The 26,813-nt window shown below is 37.6% G+C and overlaps 1 protein-coding gene across 3 annotated transcripts in view; it reads left to right on the forward strand.

Annotated features, from left to right (window-relative positions):
- CDH10 (cadherin 10) overlaps nucleotides 1–26,813 on the forward strand; it is a 100,820-nt gene that overhangs the window by 28,816 nt on the left and 45,191 nt on the right. For all 3 annotated transcript variants that reach the window (XM_017738750.1, XM_008637181.2, XM_017738752.1), the window contains exon 2: nucleotides 10,766–11,091. In XM_017738750.1, coding sequence (XP_017594239.1) covers nucleotides 10,915–11,091 — 177 coding nt within the window. In that variant the 5' untranslated portion in view covers nucleotides 10,766–10,914. The remainder of the gene's footprint in view (nucleotides 1–10,765; nucleotides 11,092–26,813) is intronic.

Genomic DNA, 26,813 nt, shown 5'->3' on the forward strand with positions numbered 1-26,813 from the left:
AGGAATGTGACTATCCATGCTGCAGGCACAGGCACTAACACAAGTTTGAGGAGCCACTGTGTAGACATCAATGAACACTTTATTAAATTACACAGTTTTCTAAGCAGGCACAGTCTCTCAATGCCCCAATTCTTTACGCTTTAGTGAACTGGCTCTGCTCTCTGAAGCTGTAAGGTTTCAGCCTGAGCTGAAGATATAAACTCCTGATGAGATTAGAGTGAGTTTTTAGATATTTGGCACGCTTCTGTGCTTATTCTATTTCCCTAATAAGGCTTAGAGTTTGCTGGCAGGTAAAAGCATTGGATAGCAATGGCTAGGAGATTTAAAATTCCACCTGCACTGAAGGAAAAGAATGTCTTTTTCTTAACTGTTCCGCATTATTCATTATAATTCACCCTGTTCAGGCAAACACTTCAGTACAGGGAGAAAGAACAGTCACCAGGTCTAGTTATTCAATGATCTCTCAGGTTTAATTCTTGGCAAAATTCATATGGAATTTTCTAATATTTTTATTTCCAGAAAAGCCATGGTCTTTCAAAGATGAAATGTAGGGAATAAGAAAAATAAAATAGGGCTTTACCAAAACCTTTTCAGCATATTCTTTTGTGTCTAAATTACAGTGTGATAGTGATGTAAGTAGATCTACTTTCACTGATAAATCACTGCTCTCATCCTACTCCATAACTCTTCAAAGAAGAAAACAGCATTCTGGAAGTTGTTTGCTGGTACTCATCAGATCAGGTCATTGTCCTCATCTCCACCATCATTCTCTTCTACCCTTCACCCAGCCATGCTAAGGCTAAGGTTTCATGAGTTGTGATAAGGACTGGGAGAAAACACTCCAAGGGCAAAACAGGCTCAACTTAGAGGTACAAAGTAAATGTATTACTAACAAAATCAGAGGACGATAATGAGAAGTAAAATAAGCCTCTAAAAACACCTTCCCCTGACCCCTCCCTCCTTCCCACTGACAGTGCAGGGAGACAGGGCATGGGGGTTTGGTCAGTTCATCACCTGAGATTTTCTTCCACTGCTCAGGGAGAGGAGTCCTTCCCCTGTGAGACGGTGGGGTCCCTTCCCACGGGAGACAGTTCTCCGTGAACTTCTCCAGTGTGGCTCCAATCTCACGAGCAGCAGCCCTCCCAAAATTGCTATGCCGTGGGTCTCTCTTTCCACGGGGTTCAGTCCTTCAAGGACAGGCTGCTCCAGCCTGGAAGCAAGGGCCCCCTCTCTCCACTGGGTCTCCCACTGGATCACAGCCTCCTCCAGGCATCCACCTACTCTGGCACAAGCACCTCCTCCATGGGCTGTGTGTTGATCTCTGCATCCCCCATGGACCCATGGGCTGCAGGGGCACAGCTGCTTCACCATGGCCTTCACCATGGCCTGCAGAGGAACCTTGGCTACGGCACCTGGAGCACCTACTCCCTCTCCTTCTTCACTGACCTTGGTGTATCCATGTTGTTTTCCCTCACGTGTTCTCACCTCCTCCTCTTCTCTGACTAGAATCCAAAATCTTATGACTTTGTTTTGATTTTCTTCTTAAATATGTCATCACAGAGGCATTATCAACCTCTCTCATTGTCCCATTTTGGCCAGCAGCATGTCCATCTTCAGAGCCATCAGAGATTGGTTCTGCCAGACATGGTGAAAACTTCCAGCAGCTTCTCACAGAAGTCACCTCTGTGGCCCCCTGCTATCTAAAACCATGCCGGGCAAAAAAACCACAGTATTCAAATGGGTTTGGTTTTTCTTTTTTTTTTTTTCATTGTAAGAAGTACTTTATGTTGTTTTGGTTGGTTGGTTTTGGTTTGGTTTTTTGTTTTTGAAGAAGGAAAGGAAGGGAAAGGGAAAGGCAGAAAGGAGAGGAGAGGAGAGGAGAGGAGAGGAGAGGAGAGGAGAGGAGAGGAGAGGAGAGGAGAGGAAAGGAAAGGAAAGGAAAGGAAAGGAAAGGAAAGGAAAGGAAAGGAAAGGAAAGGAAAGGAAAGGAAAGGAAAGGAAAGGAAGAAAAAGAGAAAGAAAGAGAAAGAAAAAGAGAAAGAAAAAAGAAAGACAATCAAATACTAAAAAGCTGTAACAGGGTTGGGATTTCAGTTGGGTTTTATAATATACGAAGTAGAGGACTACCCTCTTTGTAAAAGAAAAAAGTCTGCTAATAGTAAATATGGATGTTTTAGAAGACAGAATGGCTATGGGCTAAAATCACAGAGGATAATTGTTTAGGAAGAAATGCAAGGGATGAATTCACAATGGAGGAGGAAAGAGCTAAATTCACTGTCTGGGAAAGTATAGCAGACAATTTATGGGATAAATACAACTACAAAATCTTACAGAGGGAAACTCAGGGGACTGGCAAGAACTTATCTAAAGGGGAGGTAACCAGGTGTCTAGGACTGCATCATTTGATGTGGAAAAGCATGTTATGCTGGCTAGCAAGAAAGAGAATTTCAGGTGCTTTCAACCCACAAAAGCAAATCTAAAGACATTTTTGAGATGAAATCAGATAAATGGTAAAGGATGTGGCTGATCTGGAATGAACAACCCATACTCATATATAGGAGAATAGGGTGACCACTGGCAGCAGTGGTCACTGGCAGCAGTGGCACCAGACATAGAAAGATATAATGAGAAGAGAAAATGACATGGAAAAAGAAGGGATAGAGCTTTATGGGATGGAGCTTGAAAACATCTTGAGAAATACTTTGGTCATACCAGCTGCAGGCAGCCCATTTCTGAAAGAGGTTTGCTGAGACTGTTCTTCCAATCCTTCAGTCACATCTCATTTCAGCTGCCAACTACCCCTGCAAATATATAGGAAGTTTTACTTAGTGCTTAACCTAAATCACTGTGGCTGTGATTGAAGTCAATTGCTTATCTGTGGTGTGCATTGAGAATAATTTCTTAATTTCAAGAAATGTTTCTAAAAACTACAACCATAGCCCCTTCTTCCTCCTGTTTTCTTTCTGTAGACTGGGTTATTAGGTATAGTTGTTCTTTCCTCAAGAATAATAATTTTTTTTCTTAAAGGTTTTGTTGCTAGCCTGGTGTCTAATAATTTACATGTTATAAATAATTAGATGTGTGCTCAAACCTGAACACTGAATTTAAAATGAGGCTGAATGGAGAGGAAGGATTATTTAATATTTTTTAAGAATAATATTCCTGTCCATATATCTTCTTTCCCTTTGTGCTGATTTGGCCAAATTTAGGAATATATCCTCTGAGAGAAGGCAGGTTAGAAACCACCCCTCCCCCACCAGGTTCGGGAAAAAAACATTTTCCTCGAAGGAAAATGAAAGAGATAAAAATTATTTATTTAACAAACACATGGGAAATGGATAATAATGCTAAATAATAAAATCTCTCGCTGTGGAGAAAAACCTGGGAAAGTGTTAGAGTCCTCCCTTTGGTCTCCTTGGAGCTGGGGCTTGGCCCAGAGCCAGGCCCTCTGTGCTCGTGGAAAGTCCTCCCGATGTGCTCTGATATTGAAGCAGTCCAGCAGAGAAGAAGGGAAAAAAAGTCTGAGTCCCAGGAAAACAAAGTTCAACTCTCCAGAGGAAAAGGAGCTGAAAAACTGGCCGAAAGCTGGCTGGAAAGTAAGCAAGCCGGGTGCTTCCCTCCGGTCTCACTCTCCTGCCGCAGCTGAATGTCTAGAGCCATCTCTATCTCTATCTCTTTGTCCTCGAAAAACATGGAAATAAACTGCAAAACTCTTTTGAAAGTTTTGTTAGGTTTTTTCTCTCCCCCCTCTCAGGCTCAGCTTAAAGGCATAGAAAGACATAAAACTAATTTCTGGGCATAGAGCAGTGATAGGGAATACAACATTAAGACACCCCAAGACACCCCTTCTTTTTTTTTTCTTTTTTTTTTTTTAAGATAAGTGATAAAAAAGTTCACTATATTGAGATTGTTCAGAACTATTATACTCTTTCTCCATTATATTCTCCAGAACTGTGCCTAGGTAGTTCTTGGGAGGACAGGGTTAAAAGCATAAGAATGGTGAGGAGGATGGTAAATTCCCTCAAGTGACCTTGCAACTGGGAAGGCCAAGGCCTGGAGAATAACAGTGTGGGAAACCCCCCATATAACGCCTGCTATTGTTTGTCCTCTGTCAGTTTTGTGAAGCAGAATTTCCGTGTAGAGATGATGTACATGTTTTGAGAGATTTGGAGACACTCTCACAGACGTGCTTTGGGAGACGTTTCTCTCCCTGTTTTGGGAGAGAGAACAAGGCAGAGATCATAAAAAACCACAAAGATCAGAGCATGGTGGTAAACTAAACTTGCACAGGCCCTTGATAGATATGTGCAAACAGCAGGGCTGCTGTCCATCAGGATGGACTGAGCCTGATGGTGCCTGCATTCCCTCTTGGGTGTCTCTGCCCAGTGTTGCTTCAGCATCCTCTGGTTAGTGAGTAATGAAATAATTTTACTCTTTGCATTTCAGACATGGGTTTGTGGTTGTTCTGGCTGCCTGCCTGTCTTGACTCAACACAGTAGTTCATTGTTATGTTGTGCAACCTATTATGATCTGTCCACTTTTTTGCTATATCCTGCAAATTTCAGATAGTTTCTTTAACTTTTTTTTTAAATACTTTGTTTTTTTTTTTCTTTAATTCAGCAGGGAGGGTTTATACACTCTGTAAATTTAACAAATTAACTCTATACTTGTTCATTCATGTCATGCAGAAAAATGCTGGGTAGCTACCATGCAGAAAAATGCTGGGCAGCTACCCTGTGAAACTTAACTCAGTATATATAATCAGGTAGGAAAGAGTAATCCAGAAGGGAGAGTAGGGTGCCACACGTAATGGAAGGCGCAGGGTACCTCACAAGGTACAGAAATTATAAAGATTCAAATAACTTCTGCATGTTCACAAGTCATTTTTTCACTGCTGCATGTATAACCTCTCCCGCAAAATTTTAGCGACAGAGGTAAATTTAGCTATCTATGTAGAGAACTGCCGTAACAGTGTGATACTCTCAATGTCGTACTGTGAGAAAAGGTGTATTCACTGTATGTAGAGAACTAAGAATTATTGTTAGCTATCCATGTAATCTGATGAATACACAAAATCCTCATTAATAAACAGTCAAAATTGTTATGCAAGATAACTTACTAATATCTTCTGCCTTTTTTCTGGTCTTCTACTCACCCTTTGAATGTTCCAGTCTGTCTTAAGCCTGAGAGCTTCACTCTTCTTTAACAAGACCAGGGAAAAATTTTGGTGAGGCATTCAGAGATTTTTACATGGTGGGGGACTATATTCTTCACAGCAGGGGAACTGGGAGGAGTGAGTTTTGATACCTTCTTCCTCTTCATTTTAACATCAGCTTGGAGTTATATTTTCCACGTTTTTGATTTCTGTCTGCTTAACTAGAGTTTTGGATATCCAATTACTGAACTACCAGTGGAACACAGATTGCATCTTTAACCTTCCACTTTAAATTTAGTATAGTGCATGTTCACTTGGGTTTTTTTAAAAACAATTAGGATTTTTAATACATAAATATACTTAAAAATAAGACATAAGGTATGTTTATATATAGTCTCTCTGTAGCACAAAAAAATCAACTTTTCTAGCAAAAGTTGTAATGATCAGTATTCCTTTTTCCTTTTTTTTCTCTGCTTCTTTTTCAGTACCTTTCTCCCCATGAATTGTGAAAATAACAGAAAACACTCCTTTGAGTGAAGTAGTTTTGATGTTTGGGAAATATGATTAGTATTACAAATTATAATACCTGATCCCTAAAATGTTAATTGTTGGGGTTTTTTTTAAATTTAGCATTGAACTATATATATTCAACTCAAATTCCTAACCAGATCAATGGTTGCAGGACTTCATAAAGAAGACTGGATTATAAAGTTCAAAGGTATAACTGACAATAACTGCAAATTCCAGTTATAATTTAATAACTTGAAGTGTGGTCACTGCGGTGTGCAAGGGTTCTGCTGCAGGCTATGAAATAAGCAGCTTATTGACAATTTACCAATTATCTTCTTAGTTCAGAACCAAGCAATCAAATTATGAATGACTTTAGTTGACTTCACTGGGATATAATACATAAAGTAATGAACATAAATCTATAATACAAGGAGTGATGAGATTAGAATCAATTAAGAATTGATCATTTGACAAAGCTAATTTGCTTGTTTCAAATACTACTAAAATTCTTCATAAAAATGTATTGTCTTCTTTTCCCTTAAGGAATAGCTTCCACCAATAGGTTACACATACAGAGGGAAAGATTTGTTCTGTTTTGAGTTATAGTCTCTTGCAAATCTGTCTTTTTAAACTACTTGCTTCATCGCATGATGCTCTAAAGCATTAGAACTTCTGATTTTGATAAAGATATAGGAAATAAATTACTACAACTAAATTATTTGAGTTGAAGGGTCTTCTGAGGCTCAGTGAAAATACAGCTTTTTCTGCACTTAGCTGTCTTGCTATTTCTACTTTTACTAGCTTGTTAAATGGTCCCTATTATTTTAAAATGTAGCCAGAGGTTTGAATTTCATTTCTGACATCATAAGCCAGGAACAAGAGTTTTAATGAAAGAAGAGAGCCACCTTAGCAAGCTGCTTAATTCAAGGGAGAACCAAAATGGTAGGAATTATGTCTCATGGCTGATGGCCATAGGAACTTTGGCTGTAGGCTGAAGGCTGTAGGAGCTATGATAAAAGGTCTGCAGACTGTGGTAATAAGTCTAATAAGTGGCTGGAGAGGGTCCAAAAATTTGGAGAAATCAGATGGAAAGTAAGAAAAGTTTCTCACTGTGGCTATATAAGAATAGCTCTATTGGCATCAACTCTGCGAGCAAGAACTAAACAGGAACAAAATATGCTCTGCTTACTTCCAGTGTAATAAAATTAAATATTGTTCTCCTCATGAGATTCCAACACAGTTTAACCTAATTTTTCAATAAGCAACTTCAGTTCCAAAAATATCTTTCTTTTATACAAACATAGCAAAAAGGATTGAAAGACAAGATTAGAGCTGTGAGCGTCTCCCAGCTGAAAGAGAAATGGAGAAAACAGGAACGGCATTGCATAAATATCTCCCCTTAAACAAGTTTTTTGAAATGTCACACAATTAAGATTCAGTTCAAGTTTGACCAAGGTCAAATAAACAACAAAATTCTTGTTGGCAGCTATCCCAGGCAAATTTTTTGTTGCTCAAATTTGCTTTTCACAAGAGAAATTTACTAAAATTTCTTTATTAGAAAAAATTAAACAAACAATTTGTATTAAAATTACTATTTTAAATTTAGTTCTGCTGAATTCCAGAAGCAACTATATATGTATGCCAAAAAATAGACAAAAAGAGGACATAATTTAATATAGAAATAACATCCTTGGTGTAAAAGTTCAGTCTCTTGAAACAGTAAGTGGAACTTTGACATGTGCATCAGTTAAAAACGTTCATGGCCCATCTTATACATCTGTTCAATCTCATGAGTCTCAAACGACATGAAGTATGTTTTAGTATTGGATTGAGGGGTTGCATGAAGCAATATATAGTATTTTTCAAGTTGAAAATCAGATGAATACATTTGGAGTGGCATTAAAGCATTTTCTTCTAGGTTTTGAGACATATAGAAGTGATCAATCTGTGGAAAGTACTGCCTAATGGTTTTTAAATTGTTACCTGAAAGCTAATGGTGATTAACAGCTTCAGTGATGATTGATCCATCTCTTGCATACTGGAAATTGTTCCAAGAAAACTCATTAAAAATAATAACTAATAACAAAAACCTGTATAAACAAGAGCACAGTTGGGCACAATGCTCTTCTGTAGTAATTTTAATGTAATTTAGAAGGATATTACACAGAAATATGGGCATTACACAGGCGGATATTACACAGAAATTGGACATAGCTGATAGATTTTTAAAGCTTTATTTCTTTTTCCCCCCCCTTGTTTCTTTTCTATTGTGGCAAAAATTCAAGAAGTGATCATCAGGAAGAAGAGGTAGAGAGAAATTTGAGGAGAAAGATTGGTGAAATAGTTTCCTTTAGAACTATTTAAAGGTATTTCAACTCTTTAAATTCTTTTTAAAAGGAATACTTGAAGCCAGCAAAACTATTAAAATTCTTCTGAATTCTCAGACCCTCTCCTAAGAGAATTTCTTTTGCCAAAAGTTAGACAGTTTTCAATTAGTTTTCCAGGGAATTAAAAAGAAACAAAAGTGAACCAAACAAAACCACCCAAAAAACCCCCAAACAACAAAAAAGCAAACAGACGAAAAATGTTTCTTCCTCCATTGACTCTTCCAGCACAGAATCCAGATATGCAATGTAGTATAGAACTCAGATTTCTGTTTAATTTCTGTAGTTATATATTAAAAGGTTTCCTTCATCTAATTGTCTTCAAACTTTTCCTTTATACAGTGCTTTTTATCTGTTTAATCTGTTTCTACTTTTTTTTGCTAACTTATTTTTAGAGGTAAATGTTTTGCTTTAGAGTAGACTACTATCAAACTCATCACATTTAAAGCAGGCAACTGAACTCCAACAGGAGTCTCAAAGGAGGGAAAAGGCCTTGCTGGTATGTACATCCATTAAGCAGCTGTGCTTGCCAAGTCCACGTACATTAGCTACTTTTGTAAGTTTAACAAATTTCATCTGAGCTTTCATTCTGCTGACCTAATTTAACAAGAAGGAAATTCAATAAAAACCCCTAATATTGAAGCATTATTTCCCAAGAGGCATTTAACAACAGTTCTACATCAAATAATAATGTGTGGATAATGGAATATACGTACTGATGGGACAAGAAAGTGAAAAAAGGAAATAAAAAGGAAAAAAGCCCCACACACACACAAAAAAAAAAAAAAAAAAAAAAAGGGAAGTAAACTCTATATTCCCTTTTCAAAAAGACCCAATAGTTTTCCAAATTTTAGGGAAACTGAGAGAGAAAATTTCAACTTTGAATTTCTTATGGTCTTTGAGAAGAAGCTTTTCTAATCATCTTAGAATACATGTTAACCCTCCTCTCTCACTCAGTATACCTTTGTCTCAAACGCAAGTATGAGTTGAGATAAATAATTTCCAAGGTGGAGGACCACATCTCCAGTTTGTACATGCTGATATAATTCAGCACATGTTATTAGTAGTTTATATTAGAACGGATTGTTCTGTGTAGTAATCAAAGTTCACAAATCAAGTAAATGTCAAAATTTTAGGAGAAAGGGAAAAGGGGTAAATGAAATGGTACATAACTTGGTTTTTATTTAGACCAGTGGAAATAGGTATCTGTGCGTTACTAAGAACTGACTCGGGGCCAAAATCCTAAACAGCAGTGGCTTTTAGAAGTTGTTTGGACTTCCAAATGCTGGGAGAGAGGGGAAAATGTTCTCCTGAGTGAATATAACTTGAACACAACAACTGGCTCCTGAAAAGAATCTGTTTAGTTATTAACATGCCTGTACACACAGGCACAGAGTTTTTAAACTATGTCACTTCATAGTCTACTCACTTTAAAAATCCTGACATTTTATTATAAGCTCTTTTAATCAACACAGGCTTACTGGAAATGACTTGAGTAACACAATATCAAACTGAAACACACAAAGAATTTCTGGAATTTTTACATGTACCTTCTTTGAAAAATAAAAATATTTAAGATAACAGTGAACTATAGCATAGTGTTTTTCAGAGCACATGTTACTTAACTATTTAAATTAGCAAAGAGGAGAAAAAACAACCCAAGCTTATTACTACTTGAGTTTTTTGCCACATGTGCAAGAATATACAAGGAAATGCAACCACCATCCATGGTTTTTTTATGGATATGCTAGAAAGAATAGCAAAATGACCCTGGTTAAAGTTTGCAGAAACTACACCCTATTTAGAGGAAGAATCATAGACTTTTATGATTTACTGAAGGGAATAATTACCAAATGGTCTCACTAACAAAAACTGTAACTATTTAAATTTTGGGATAGAAGTAAAGTGAAGAGAACTTGGCTAAATTTCTCTTGCTGAAATAACATCTCATGGTTCTGTTAGATGAAGGAAGAAATAAAATAAAGCAAAGCAAAGCAAAAAACAAAAGTGGAGACAAAAAAAAAAAAAAAAAGTGAGCTGGGAGAGGCTTGCCTTCTCCCTGTGATATTTCCCACAATGAGATTAAGTTCAGTATTTCAGGATATTTGGAAAACCGGCCCTCATGTTTTTAAAAATGTTTCCTACAGTTTAAGGGTAAGCTCACATCGCTCCATATTACAAGACCGTCTGAAGAACTTTCTCTGTTTAAAAGTTTGCTTCTTGTCATGTTGTAGCTCTTCTGATGCATATGATATTCCCTTTTACCATTTAAAATACCCTGGAGAGCTAGTGTTTCACCATTTGTAATTTCTAAAACTACTTTATGTTAGAGTTTCATGTCTCTTGATAATAAGATTAATAAAACACTGGAATTCTTGTAAATGAAATTGGGTGGAAAACATTTGAAGCAAAGGCAGCAGTATTTAATGTGTAAGTTTCAGCAATATTAATCCACCAGTCTAAATAAAGAATACTCTTGTAAGTTTCTAAATTGAAATTTTTTAAATGGCACTCTTACTTTTTTTTTTAGGAAGTATTCTGACAGCAGCTACCTAATATATTCAGTGTTCTCCCTTTATGGATAACCTTTACATTTCTGACCAGGTTGCTTTCTATGTTGTTATGTTTTTATATGAAGGGTACAGTAGCAGTGATGTTGGAGACTAGTGTTTGAATGCATTTCAACTTACATTGTCTCTTCTCTATTTACTTTCAGGATTTGTTTACTGTATACAGTTCAGAGATGAGCTGCTGGAAACTGCTTGGCTGCAACAGAAACTAGAGACATAAAAAATAAGAGCCAAGGAAAACAAAACTTTACGCTCCATTGCCGACTGGCTTGAAGAGCATCAGCAGTGGAGAACTATGACAATACAGCAAGTCCTATTACTAAGGACTCCTGATCTCAAACCCAAAACCTTTGGAGGACGTGCTTCAGGGAATGATGGGAAAGCAATTCACCGCCAGAAGCGAGGCTGGATGTGGAATCAGTTTTTTCTTTTAGAGGAATACACAGGATCCGATTATCAGTATGTTGGCAAGGTGGGTTTCTCATAAGGTTTTCTGTATAATTTTTAAGTGTTCTTATCTTTCCACATAGGCTTACCTTCTATGTTTTGTTCTAATGTGTAAGGAGCAGATTTCCAAGCAACATATATACTGTTTCTCCTACTAGAATCACTAACTTAATGTTGCTAGTTAGAATTATTGAGAAATATTTGAAGGAAACAAATGAAATTATTTTTGACAGATTAGTTTGTTTCAGCACATCATACCAGCCAGCAGCCCACTCAGTATGTCTTTGTTATCAAAGCGTAATATTTTATAAATCATTATAAAATAATTTTCCAACTCTGTCTCTGAATATTTCGTGTTTCATACAAGATACTGCATCTCTTTCTATGCTCATGTTTGAGGAATGCAACCTATTTTGAAGAAAAAATATTCTTCCTCTTTACCTATCCGTGAAAATCATTTAACTTCACGGAATAAAGTTCATTAGCAAACACATGATACAAATCACGTGATTAGGAAGTGAACTGCAATAGAAGACAGCAGAATGGTACATGTGACTGCGTAGCTTACTAGAGGTGTACATAAAGGGTGTCCTTTAAATTATTTTCTGTTGTTGTTTAGGTTTTCCCATGTGATTTATTAAAAAATATATAATGTATACTGCCACAATAATATTCAAGCAGGTACAAGATATTAATTCAAACTGGTAATTTTCTTGAAAATGAAAGTTAGTGTCAGCAGTAATGGTACAACTTAGGATCAATTGTTGGTTCTAAACACAGAAATTCAATTTTCTATAAAGCAGATTTTCAGTATTTATGTGATTTTGAACTTGAAAAATACTACAGTGAAATTCTGACTTTTTGAAAATCATGGAATCACAGAGCAGCTGATTGGAAGGCATGTTTGGAGATCACCTAGTCAAACTCCCATGATCAAAGGAGGATAAGCTTGAGCTTCCTCAGGTCTATGTCCTGTCAGATTTTAAGTAGCTTCAAAGGTAGAGGCTCCACAATCTTGCTGGGCAAACTATTCAAGTGTTTGACCACCCACCCAATAAAAGGTTTGTTCCTATACTTAAAGGGAATTTTTTGTATATCACATTGTGCCTATTGTCTCTTGTCACATCGCTGGGCACCACTGAAAATAAACTGGGCCCGTTTCCCTCACTTCTTCCCAACAAGTATTTATATACATTTATAAGGTCTGTGCTGAGCCTTCTCCAGGCTGAACAATCTCAGCTCTCTCAGAATCTCCTCATAGGAAAAATGCCCTAATTCCCTATTCAAATTACTGGCTATTTGCTGGACTCCCTCCAGTAGTTCTTTATTTCTCGTCATGTGGGGAGCCCAGACCTTGACACCGAAGTACAGACATGTCTCACCAAGGCAGAGGAGAGAGGAAGGATCATCTCTCTTGACCTCCAGGTGATGCTTTTCCAAATGGAGCCCAGGGTGCTGATGACCTTTGCTGCAAGGGCATATTTCTGGCTTCTGGTCAGCTTGCTGCTCAAAAAGACACCAAGGTCACTTTGCAAAACTGCTACCTAGCCAGTTGGGCCCCAGTATGTACTTGTGTATGGGATTATTATATTATAAAACATTTTGCAGAAGAATTAAAGACACTGGAGGATTTGTGAAAGGAAATGCTTATTAAAACTTAGGAAATTTAAACACTACGCAAAAATTCAAGACTGCAGGCTTATAAATGAGTAAGTTTCCATTTTTTATTTGTTGCTTTGAGTCTGTAATATTAGCACTAGCATTTAAATAATGCAGCCATTTCCAAAGCATGTTGAGAGTCTTGTAAATAGTCCCTATATTTATTTCATGCAGTTCTCAAGTGTAAAGTCAGGACTCCCAAGTGTTCTGAAGCAAGTAGGCCAGTTCCTCAGTCTGGATCAGATTGACAGCTTACAAAAATTGACGTTACCCACAAAATAAGAAGGGTCACTGTATCAAAACACTATACTATTGTATTGAAAATATATTGCTTACAGAAGTCCTAGGAGATAAACAGCTTGCCAGGGCACTCTGAACTTCATATTATTTAAGTACCTTCAGAAGCATGCTGATTTTTTTTTTCCTATTGTATTATTTTTGAATACTTATGATTTCAAATCACAAAGTGGGAGTGGTGTTACTTAATTTTCTTCCCGTCATAAGTTAAGGAATACTCTTTAGAGGGGAAAGGGTTAACACTTTTTACACTAACTCAACTGCATTAGAAAAAGAGAGCTGTTGATAAACATCAAACTATTTTGGCTGAGAGAAAATAAGTGTTTGCAAATGTGAAGTGATAAGTAAAGATAAGTAACATGACAGATTAAGAGTACAGAACTGAGAAGAAACTTGATGAGCATTTAAGACAACCCTTTCATCTATTTTGCTCTGCCTAGACTAAAAGAGTTGTTAATTTGAGGAAGAAAATTTAAAATTAAACTGAGTATACAAAGTTGCCCTGTAGCAATTTTCTGACAAGTTTGGGAAAACACATATTGTGGGAGTGTGTCTTGTTTGGTTCAGTGCGGGTCTCCCCTTTGGGTTTCGTGTTACTGTACCATCCCAGTTTATACCCTCCTGGTTTCGTGTTCATAACCCTGCTTTCTCTATTTGTCTCCTCCCAGACCCCTGCCAATCGCTCCGGCACCCCTCCCAAGCTTCTAGAAAGTTCTGGCAGGGGCGTCGAGTGATTGGTCTTGGGGGGAGGATCCCTCCCTTCCTTTCCCAAGATAGGTTCCCTTGTGTGTCCCTCATCCCGCAGACCCGTCCTGCTCCTTCCCTGATTCGATGCCGTGGTCATCCCTCCCCTGTCGCCACTCCTCCATAAGACCCCTGGCAGGCGGGCTCAGGGTTGCTCATTGCTGGGCACCCCCGGGGGGCGAGGTCACCTGTTCGGAGACACAATAAACCTTCTGGACTTCATCCACAATTGAGCCTGCTTCCTTCTTCCACCACCTGCCTCTATTGCCGCGGTCCTGTGGAAGGACCCACGAGCCAGACCTCTGGTCTCCCGGATCCCGGAGGCTGGCCCCCGCAGCCTGCTGCGTCCAGAGCTGACCGGGCAAAGTGGGAACTGCTCCAAAAAGGACGCAGAGGCAACATATAAAATGAAAAAATAAAATACACATATAAAATTAAGAGTATCATAGCATGCTATTTGTTTAGGGAGAGTTTTACACAAAGGAAGGTAATGGAAAGAGATATAAGAGGAATTAAAAATAGATTGTTACATTAATTAATGTTTTAGTCTGATAATCCAAATTCTCAAATTATTAGGTAAATAAATAATTACTGATTAAAAATTTTTTACATAAATGTTATAGTATCTATCTCCTTTCCCTTGTTTTTGCACTTACCTTTCCAACAGCCATCTCAGTTCTATACTCAAAAGATTTCTGGATGTTTCCTTTCACCTGATTTTATCCAGAGACAAAATTATTTCGATAGGTGGGTGACATGAAATGCCACGTTCCTGTTAATTTCTCTGCGACACGTTTGAAGATGGTGTTTGGAAATTTTGGGAGATAATAGGAGCAAAAGTTAGAACTCAACGATTCATGGCCAAGGACTAAGAGAGAATTTTTGTGTAATTTCTTCAGTGGAAGAATCAGTAGCACTTTCAAAGCTAATTCGTCTGGGTTTATGGTTTACATATTTTGGTTTCTGAGCTCGTGACTGATACAATTTTTCTTGTTTCTTAACCTGCATGTATATATCTGTCAGGGAAACTTGAGAACTGTTGAATATCACAATACTCTTGAAACAAGTGTCTACAATTCACAGTGCAATTTAGGCATTCATTCATTCACTGTTTGGGTCATCTTGAGAATGTTCAACTAGAATAATATGATGGAAATGAGGTTCAATGAATGAATGAATGGGATATATAATCCCCTAACAAATGAAGTATTTCTTATTTAAGTCAACTATCCTTGGGAAATGGTGGCAGAGTACATACTGACTGGTTATGGACATTCCCAGGTTTCTTTAGATCATGGAATTTATTATTATCACAAGAAAGAAGATGGTCATCCTTTCTTTCATGTAATACACAGCATCCTTAGGGCAGAAATCCAAATTATGTAAGTGATTTTTGTATATGCAGAACCTCAAATAATAATTCCAACTGTATTTCTTGTAAAAGTGGAAGTCATAAAAAAGAGCCATGTTGAAAACCAAACCTGTACATATATATTATACTATTTGTCTTTGAGGTATCTTTGTAAAAATATACTAGAAGAAAATCTGAGTAAAAGTGGTCCTCCTAGTTTCAGATAAACAGTGCAGGAATGTTCAAAAAGAAGTAAAAATATCATATCAGAAAATACACTTTATTAATATTATGGAAAGCTGATTCATAATTTTTATTTCTATTCTTAGTATACAGTTCCAAGGCCCATTTATTATTTTTCAAATAAAGTGCTGCAATTAGAAAGTATTACACATTTTCAAACCTTTCTGAAAACCTTCAATTTACTTTGAGTATATCCAGAGAAAAAAATTCTTTTAAGTCTAAACCTTACTTTCTAGTAGTTTCCACCTAAGGGAAGCACTACTGTGCATCAATAATATCTTAGTACTGTGTGATTCACAGATAAATTCTTTATCCACATTGAAGTTCATTTTCTCCCCTTATTATCTCACCAGATCTTGTCAATTGTTTAGTTTTGCAGATATTTTCCCCACTTAGCTTTCTGAGACAGATATTGACTTTTTCTAGCAATTTCCATTACAGTAGTTTTATTGCATGAAGGATCAACTGACACAAATATTTCAGTACTTTGAGAGACTGAAGTTCTTAGTAACACTGAAGTGCTTTTTAGTATCTCAAAGGATAATTTATCTTATATTTGCACATAAATGTATGTAAAATTTGTGTGTGCCATAGTAGAACTGTTACCAGAAAGGATTATCCTGGCAGTATTAACTATCACATGCTTGTAAGTGTAGTCATTATCTTTGATGGTGTAAAGAGAAGAACATGTCAACCTCACTTAGTTCCTTTTCACTTTGAGAATCCCAACACAGACATGATTCTGAGGAAAAAACTTAGCAAGCTGTGCGTGCATGACACATTTTCAAGAACAGCAGTTACAGCTTTAGTAACTGTCTACTGACACTGTGGGTGATATACCACGTAACAGTCATAAACGTGTAAAGCAGCAAAGCCACAGATGTTGCTTGTATTTTTCTTTCTGAGGAAGCAACTACCAAAAGCATTGGTTTTGGAGAGGGTAATACAAAATACCATGTTTTGATTTCAAAGGATTCATCATCAGGTGTGACAAAAAAAAAAAAGATCCCAGTGAAGTGATGCTATTGTAGTGCTAAGGTGAAGACTTACCAAATCCTTTTAAAAATCTCCGCATTTTGGTTTCTGAAGAGTGTTTCTACCATAGGTTTGCTGCTATGAGAGACTAAAGAGTAGGACTTTGAATTGCAAATGCTAAGGTGCAGGCTTAATATTTGGTGTGAAGATCTGACTGAGAGATATAAAATGCCTTTCCTTTGAGGTGAAGGTAATCAGCTCCGTGGCACTCAAGTTCTGCAGAGGTTGAATTTTCAGCTAGAGCAGATTCTTGTGACAGAGATCAATAAAAAAGTATGGAAAGGGAGGGAAGATATTTTGCAAACTGAATAAATGAATAGTGATCTGTCAAGGTGAAAAAGGGCAGCTAGTCCTTTAGTAGTTTCCACGTGAGGTGTTTTTGGTGTAACTCTACTGGAAGCAAAGCCCAAGTTTTTCACAGCTGTGTATCTTCAAAAACCTTATCTTACTGAAGGTACTTCAGTGTGGTGAAATTGACATTTCAGACACAACAACATTTAGAAATGTATTTCTTTCTCAGCAAGACTTAAAACATAGACTGTGAGGAGGGTTATTTAAGGGACCAATTCATTTCAAGCATATGAAAGATTGCTTTTGGGGGTACATGTGTGACCTCCTAGATATTTAAGAACAGGTCAACAATGTCAGAGAGAAATATTGCTTTCCCATAACATCAGAGACATCAAAAGCTTCCCGTAGGGTTGTCCTGAAGGCTGATTGATTCTTAGTGAGTGCTGAGAAAGATTCATTCTCAAAGTCTGCTGGGATTCAGTTTAGTAGGAAGTTTATAACTGCTTAGATTCATTTTCTGTTTGCAAAAGGACTATTCCTTTGGAAACCTCAGTGTATGCCAGAGGCTCTGATTTCTTGCTTCATGAAACAGCAGCAGAAGGTAGTGGTGACAAAGAGCTAACCAGGCTGAATACTAAGGTTTTATTCTCATAAACAGTGAATTGTTTGTTAGCTACTATTCTGGATGTACCCCTACAAGACATTGTGTTTTGCTGGATGACACAGAACAGAACTGACAGTTGTTGAAGAATGCAAAGGCTTTGTAGTGTCCATAAGTCTTTTAGTGATGACCAAAAGACCCACAGTTGTTGTGTGCCTGAATTCAAAGTCAGATATATTTGTTCGAAGACTGTAGCTTCACAGCCCTGGACAGATGTCTGTGTATGTTTCTTTAAAGTGTTGTCTCCTCAGAAGGAAAGAGGGATTAAGTCACTTGAGTAGGGCGTACTGAGGGCATATTTAAACCAGCTGCTTAAGGGGATGATTCCCACTGTCCAAATTATCTTACAATGTTTTTGCTCAGATGTGCCACATACTGTAAATGAAAGACCTAAGCGAACAATCCCAGTTGCCTCTTAAGACTGGTAACATTTTGGAAAGCATGAGGAAGCACAGAGACCTACAATGAAACTCCAGTGTTTCACAGTGAAATAGTGCTAGAATGGATTACCATCCTTTTAGATTTTGTTTCATGTGTGCAAGCCACATCCAACAGAGCTGAAGGTAGATGTTCCAGAGCAATTTTGCCCTTCTTGGGGAGTCCAGTGTCAGTATTTGTTCTCTCAGTCAGAAATGCTGGATGTGTTGAATGTCTGCTTCAAATTTGTCCTTAAAGATCTAACAGGCAGATGACTTGCAGCGTGCTTTTCCTCTAAAATGGTAAAGTCAGTAGGACTGTTTATGCAACCAGAACCACCTAGCATTTCAAGAGCCATGTTTCACAAAATCTGTTGGGCCTCATCAGATATTGTCAAGGAAGGAAGTCATGAAGGCAAGAAGGCAGGAAGGCAGGCAGGAAGGAAGGCAAGAAGGAAGGCAAGAAGGAAGGCAGGAAGGCAGGAAGGCAGGAAGGAAGGAAGGAAGGAAGGATATAGGCAAAGATACCAAAATTAGAATGAAAAGGACAAAAAAGGTGAAACAACAGGCTTACTAACACTGGTGTCATTTAATCCCTACCATAGCAGAGAAGATCTGGTTTGACAGAACTGAAAGGCAGCGTGTCCTATGTTTTTATACTGTATGACTAGGACGCAAGGGAAAAACATCAGAGCATGCCAATGCTGGTATGGGTATTGATAGGGAAAAAGACTTTCTGGCTAACAGTGTTAATCTAGTTTTAATCAAATGGGAATGTTTTCATTACCAACTGGTATGATGAGAAGAGGGAAGTTCTGTGGGTCCAGGTTGCAGCTGCATCAAATCTTCACAGGCAATGAAGTTTATGCCAGTTTCAGGCTAACATCACATATCCATATACAGGTAATTGCCAGAGGACCTTGTGTTACACTCATGGCAAGTGATTAATTGGTGAATAAAGTGAACCATGGTTCCAAGGTGTAAACCATGCTCCGAGATTCCAAGGCTCCTGTTATGATCCAATTATTGAGAGATATCTCTGGTCAAATTAAGGTGCAAATGAGACCATATGCCTAAGTCAACAGTGTGAATCTTATTTAACAATATAATGTGAGGTAGGAAGATACAAAGAAATAGAAAAAAGGAGCAGGGAGGGGGAGAGAGAAAGAGAGAAGAAGAAGATAGTCACCACCCAGTGGCATCCTCTTGGTCCTTCTTTACCCTGGGCTTCCTGGTGGTGGGGTCCCAAGCTCACTCAAAAACTTTTCAACATCTCTACATTTTTCAAAATAAAAGAATTAATGCTCATTGGCTGCACAGTTTTCTTATTCTATTGGTTAAATTATTCCCTCTCTTCTAATGCCAATTAGTCCACATGCTCAGTCCTTTTCTTTTGAATCAGTGATTTTTTTGAGTTGGTGGGTCATGATCTCCCCCTGCCAGAATTACCTTGTACACAATCAGAGCCAATTCAGCAGAGTTGCTGATTTTTCTTTCCTTGTGGTCCATAAATTCTGTGTTCTTTGTGTTCAATATCAGTGATGTCCTCTTCTCTTCCAGTTTTTTTAGCCTCCCTACATCTGAGGTAACACTTGGACAACAGTACCACCTTTATCTTATCTCAAGTTCCTGCTGTGGGGCTTCTCTTACAGTCCAAGTTTTGGGTATTCATGGAAGAGTGTTTGGGTAGGCTTGGATGGTCACTGATGGTCACACATGCCATCTGTCCCATAGCTTGTAGTGGTCTTTGTTTGACCAATGATACGTGTTCGAGCAGTTGCTTTATACAGTTTGCCACAGTGGGGATTTTGGTCCAGATGTGTTAACCAGGATGAGCTAACCAGATCTCCCCTCTGCTGGGCCTGGAGTTCACGCCGTCCTGTCACTGTCTTCTGTGCTTCTGGCAAAGTCCTTCCATGGCCTTAACTGTGGTCAAAACAGACAACTGTGCTCTTTAAGTCCTTACAATTCCAAAAAGAGAAGCAAGGCAAAAAACAGAGGAGAAGAACAGTGAGACACTGAATTGCTTAGGTAGACATATCTGTATCTCAGGTAGACACACGTAAAAGTGCTTATAGACAACAGCTTGCAGTTAAACACTAACCTTAGTAGAAGACCTTTTTCACTTCCATGGGTAGTTTTAGGCATACTTTGCATCATTTTAAAGGTCGTGGTAACTGCAGGAGGTACAATCAAAGAAGTGGGATATAACATCTAAAATTATATTTGCTCAGCTTTCAAGCAAATAATCATTTTATAATCTGTTCTTATATCTCCTTGGCCTCTATAGGACCATAAGTGTTATTCTTAACAAGTTTAAAAATTTTAATGGACTTGAATTGGAATCTGCAATAGATCTTGACAAAAATGAGGTGGTTTTAATTTTTTTCGCTCTACGGAAAACAAACTAAAACTGAATGTGGGAGGTGCAAAGTAGAGGAAGATACTCATGGAAATTTTAAGTTCTCCTAAACAAAGTTATGAATCAATTGAAAATTAAATTAATTTAATAGTTCTCCCTGACCAAAATGACCCTTTGGAGGCATTTTAAAGCTTTCTGTTTCAAGCACAGCTTTTGCATACTAAAACTGATATGTTTAACTTTTGAGGTAAAACACTAAAAAGTATTTCTTATTTGCTGTCATATTTCAGGGGCATTATTTTGCCCTCCCTTGGCCAGGCTTTCGCCGGGGCTCTCGTGCCCTGCGCTGGGGCCGCTGCAGCCGCTGGCACCGCATGGGCCCGGCCCGGGCAGCCCCGGCACTGTGCATAGGGAATGCCCGGCAGAGCCCCCAGTACTGCCGCTGCCCCTACCCAGGCACCTGCTCTCTATATGAAAACATGCTTAGCTCACGTATATTAAAACAGTTTTTTATTATTTCCTTGTCCATGTGTCAATAGTTCTCAGTATTGTAGAATTACATGCTACGTTCATACTCAATCTGCTATGAGTGCTTCACAAATACCACTGTCAAAGGAGTGTGGGTGTTTCACTTAATGTATTTCCAAATCCATCCACCTAATTCCTTTCAAGTACTTTACCCTTATGCAAAAAACTTTGCAAGTCTACTCATAAACTAATGCCAATATGAGTAGGGACAAGTAGCTGAATATTGTTTCCTCCTCTTCTGTCAAGTAAATGGAAGCTACACATCTAATGGTATTGAGTGCTTCGAGCTAGCATGGTAAATGGAAAACACTGGGAATATATGAATCGTAGAACCACAGAATCTCCTGAGCTAGAAGGGACTCACAAGGATTGAGCTCAGTTCCTGTCCCTGCACAGAACTACCCAAAGAATCACACCATGTGCCTAAGAGCATTGTCCAAATGCTTCTTGAGTTCTGGCAGGCTAGCTTTACCTAAATAATTTAATGAAAACTATCTAGTTTTGATACAAGAGGGAAGAATATGATTTGACTTCTCCATTTTTCTTTTGCACATTGATACTTGAGTCCCAGCCATTTATCAATTTGATGAGAAGTGGTAAATGAGACTGAGGGGTCAATATGGTTCTGCTAGTCACTGAGGGAGGTTTCCTGCCACTGGCTTTCTTAATATCTGAGAAAACTATTTTAAAATGGTAGATTTTAATTTTTCTCATAGTAATCCCAGTAGCAGTAGTCTGCCACTTTGAAACTGATTTCTAAAATAGAGAATTCTGATCTGTGCAAGCACAAAGTGAAATAACATCTATCAGTTGTTAGGAATATTTAGAAGGAAGACAGTCTAAATTACTGGCATACTTCCAGCAGGTGTAAAATCACAAATAGGATACATTTTACTGTCTTTATGAAGACCAGCTATAGCCCTCTTGGGTGGTTTTCATTTAGTTTGTATCTGATTATGCATTGTACTTAAAACAGCATCATGCTTCAAAAGAGTATAAGAAACTGGGAAATGGTTTAATCTGAACTCTCCAGTTCCTTTCAGTTCAATTTATCTTTTGGTTTTTAAATTGTATCTGCTTGTCACAAAAAGATAGTCCAAAGGGAAAGAACTGATAAAACTGAAATGATTTATATTCAAAGCCACAACTCAGAAAAAGTAGAGTCCACTTCATCACAGTACATTCATTCACTCAAGGAATTAAAAAACATAATAGAAAAGAGAGCTTTACAAATGTTTGACCTACACCTTGTTTGAACTTATAAATGTGTAAATAGCCAATAATTTCAGCAGCAATTCAAAGGCTGATTCTCCTTAGGTTTTGGGGTTTTTTCCTTCTCTTGATTTTTTTTTTTAAATCAGATGCAGATGACCTTTTAAATATCCTGTATACACAGATAACAAGGAAGATCTGGGACTAATACTGTGGAAAAATTGGTGACTTGCAACAAAATACCCATGAGGGAGAAAGTTCTAAGAAGTTAAAAGTTGATGTTTACCCTTTTAAAATGTCTTCCTGCTGGAAGGTTTTTGTTATATTTATAAGAGTGTTTTTGTCTTTGAAGAGAACTAAAAATAAGCTGAAGCATGCTAAACCATGACAAAAGACTATAATGGCAAGTTCTTCCAAAGCATCTAATACCTTCTTTTTTGAGGCAGTAAGTATCTGAAGTCCCTGAAGACAGAGTAGGATTTACTTGCAGGGGTAAATAAACATCATTGTCCAACTCATCAGTGTTACTTTCTCAAACAATTGTTTCCTGAGTTTCTCAATGGCTGTTTACTTCAGAGCATTAAAGGAGGACAAGACCACTTTGTCCTTTAATTTTACAATATTTTGGTCTGTAGCAATTTTAAATGTATAACCCGAGATCAGTTCCTACACTCTTCAAGCCTGAGAACAGAAGCTGTCTTGTTTTTATTTCAAAGATTCAATTCACAGACCATCCAGTTGCCTGAAAGGCATGTACAAAGGTACCTTACACATCTGAACACACTTCAGAGCTTAGAAAATTATTAGTGAATAGTTAGGAGGCTTGGTATGCTAAAAAGGCATGTGTGAAGAGATTTATGCAAAGAGCTAGTGGAAAATATAAGCTGAACAAAGAAAAATAATGTTCTGGGATATTCATGGTATTGTAGTTTTTAAAACTATGAAGTTGCAACAATTGCTGCGCTGTAAACTCAGATGACTGGGCATGCAAAATTTGAGTGGGAAAAGATTCTGCATACATGCAAGGATGTGTAACAGCTGAAGAAAACCTTGGTGCTCAACAGCAATTCTGTTCATCTCCTCTGTTCTCCTTATCAAGGTTGTAGAAAACCTTTGCTTCTTCATATTAGCTTGCACAGATACTCTGTGCCTTTCTTCTGTTTCCTAGATCTATGGCCTACAGTCCAGTTATGCTACCTGGATTTAGAATTTTTGTTTTACACACAATGCAGACCCATACCAAATTAACTTTTCTGGTGACATTTTTATTTAGGCAGTAGTATAGGTGCTCTCCCTGCCTCTGAAATTTTATTCCTTCAATCCTGCTGTTCCTTTAAACTTGCTGAAGTATGCATCTCAAAGCAGTTGCAGGGGAAGACATAAGCATATTAAGCTTACTCTTGGTGTAAAGTTAGGAGTAATCATACTGTCCTTCACTGCCAATGTTTTGGTGATCTGAGGGGTTTTTAGGTCCTGGTTGGGTTTTCTTTTGTTGAGAATGTTTGTCCTTTCTTAATAATTCTCAAGCAAGTACTCTTTCCTATCATGTAGTTTAGAAACTGGTTTATGTTACCAAAGTTCTTTTCTTGGTTTTATTCCTAAAATGTTTAAATAGGTTTTTTTAGTAATTATATGTAATTTAGAAGTAAATATATTACAATATAGGGATTAATAGAATAAATTATACTTGATATACAGAAACATCGAGCAGTAATGCAGATTTCTTCTTTCTATATTAAGAACCCCACCCTCTAATAACAATGTTTGCATATCCATTTTGAGGTATGACATTTGCTGCAAAGTATGCATAAATTCAAATTTTTGAGGCTCCATGCCGATGATTGTAAATTCCATTATAAATGGTATCCTTAGGAATTAGAAATATTTAAGAAATGTTATTTTTGAGTGAATATAATAATAGGCAACTATTACTACCTAGGCAATCTTGGATAGAAATTACCTATCTTAGTACTAAATTATTAAAATTATATTGATATTTTAAGTTTTGACAGTGAAAAAAATTGACTAATGCAACTCTGTGAGAGGTGAGGTTAATAGGGAGAGAAAAAGAGAGTTCTATTTTTTAAATTTTGCTTTAATGAGTAGGAATTTAAAGAAATGTCATGAAAATCCATTTTGAGAAAGGAAACAGGAAAGAAAGATAGAATAAGGCAGTGTTCCAAGCCATGTTATTAAAATTTAAGAAAAGTTTTAATTAAGTGAAAGTACTTGTAAAATGTGAAATAATGTGGCAAGTAGAATATGGGAGCTGCAGGAGAGGCCACTTGGGTAGAGCCATACAGCAAATAAATACATATATGAGGAGACAGAAAAAAAAAGACCTTTTGTTAATTTATATTGGGTTTTTTACTTAAAAATTTTAACAGAATTCTCCATTCCTCTGGTACTTTTAAAATACCTGTCCCTTGTAAGAACTACTGTACAGCTACATTTTTACACAGTGTTGCTACTGAAGATGCCATAGAGGACTTAGAAATACCTCCAGCAATCAGCAGGGTATCTTAGGTCATTCATTCAAAAAGGATAATGAGACTGCTGTATACATAATACAGTTGGAATATATGGAAACTGCTTAATGACCTATTTAGTTAGGTCAGGTTATGTGACAGACCATTCTCTATGTGTCAGGAGTGGCATGTTGTCTACTAAAAGCCAAGTAAAATAAATAGAATAGCTAGAGGACTGCTGATGGCTGTGCCACTGGAAAGAGCTGCACAGGATTAATCAAGGCTCATCATTTAAGAATAATGGAAGAGATTTCAGTAATACTGATGTATTTCCTAGGAAAGGATAATGACATGCTATAGAAAACAAAGTCATTAAAGGAGTAAGGAATACTATTTCAAGTGCCATGTAAGTCTATATACCATAAAAGAGAAGCAGGAAGTTTTCCAGGGATAGTTTAGAATTCTTTTTACTATGTAAAGAAGAAAGTAGGAGCAAATAATACACAAGGCAAGAGCTAAAGCTCTGTGAAAATGAACTAATTCTGGGGAAAAAAAAAAGGCAATGTAAAGGATTTTCTTTTGTTCTATAGACAAAATATAAAACCCCACACAAAGAAAATGAAACACCAGCAGCATAACGAATATAGTGTACTTTATTAGCAATTAGGAAAAGGGAGATTAAGTAAAGGGTGCTTTTGATGTCTTACAAATGTCAGTAAATGTCACAGAAGCTTTATGGAAATACTGGCTGGGCCTATCAGCTGATTACCACAGTTCACGTAAATTAGAAATAATCTTTCATCAGTGATGTAGTCCACAGAACACATTTTCTTTAAACCAGCAATTAACATTGCAAGGGAAAATAATTACTGTGGAGTACAGTTCTTAATTTGTGTCACTGATGATGAGGAAGGGCTTTTTGTCCCCAGTAAGAGTATTTGAGGAATAGAGTTCACTGGGGCTGATGATGTTGTCTTTTATGTATACACACATAACATACAATTCTCTGTGTCATTTGTGCCAGGATTTATATCCAAATCTGGTTGTTTTGCTATTTTGCACTCTGATAGTGGAATGAAATATGCTGCTTTGGTAGGAAAAGTTTAAATTGTGATTATAGCTACCTACAAAGTGTTAATAGAAACATGATTGAATTCAATTAAATTTCATCATGTGATTGTAATTCCCTATGATGTGCCCACAAGATGTCTACAAGGCACCATTGTGGATAAATCCCCAAACTGTCTCCAGGACCTCAGCATGCTGGGATTCCATTCTTAAATGCCTATATAGTAAATCATGAGGTGTGGGGAATAAACACAGTGAGTTAAAAATCTGCATACAGCTGCAGTACCATGGTTTCATTGGGATTATGGATATTTGGTGAAATGACTTCCTTGACTGGAGTGTTGCAATGGTGGGATACAGACTCCTTCGGAAGGATGGGAAGGAAAGACAAAGAGAGGGAGTTGCTCTTTATGTGAGAGAGCAGCTACAGTACATGGAACTCTGCTCGGGGATGGGAGAGGAGCCAATGGAGAGTTTATGGATTAGGATTAAAAGGAGGACAGGCAAAGGCGACTTTATTATGGGTGCTTGCTATAGGCCACTTGATGAAGAAAAACAAGTGGATGCGGCTCTCGAAAAACAGATAGGAATGGCCTCATATGCACAGCAGGCTGAGAGAGGGGGTCCTTCCTCCCTGCTCAACACGTGCAAGGCCATGCCTGGAGTCCTGTGTCCAGGTCTAGGCATCCCAATACAAGAGATGAACACTCTGGAGAAAGTCCAGTAAAGAATGATTAAGGCAGTGGAGCACCTCACATACGAGGGAAGGCTGAGAGAGCTGCAACTCTGTACACCAGAGGAGAGAAGGCTCAGGGAGTTCTTATCAATGCACACAAACACCTGAGGGGAGGGTGCAAAGAGGACAGAGCCGGCCTCTTTTCTGAGTTGCCCAGTGACAGGACCAGAGGCAATGGGTGCAAACCAAAAAGCAAGAGGTTCCTCTGAACATCAGGAAACACTTTTGCCCTGTGAGGGTGACTGAGCAGTGGCACAACCATTCTGCAATGTAACTTTATGTAATGATTTAAATTACAATTCTTTATTTAGTAACTGATATATAGATAGGATTTTTCTTGAGAATACTATTCCCTAGAACAACAGATTTAATAATTTAGTAGAAGAAGAGGAAAACTTGACAGAAAAATAAAAATATGAGTTGCATTTAAGAGTTTAAAGATATTCCCCATCTCTTCTATCACCAATCCACATTTAATACCTTGACTACCAGTTTAGGGTTATAAGATTTCTCTCCCAGCTGTAGTCTCATTGATTTCAACATGATATAAATGAAGTCGGGATTGATGCAGGACATCTTTATCCCTCATTGTTTTAATTGCTATGATTAGATATAGTAACAATTCAGATTCATCAGAAGTCTCCTGAAAGGTATGAAAAAATAAATAAACTCTCTC

This window comes from Corvus brachyrhynchos, unplaced genomic scaffold (genome assembly GCF_000691975.1).
Source record: "Corvus brachyrhynchos isolate BGI_N302 unplaced genomic scaffold, ASM69197v1 scaffold23, whole genome shotgun sequence".
Taxonomy (NCBI): domain Eukaryota; kingdom Metazoa; phylum Chordata; class Aves; order Passeriformes; family Corvidae; genus Corvus; species Corvus brachyrhynchos.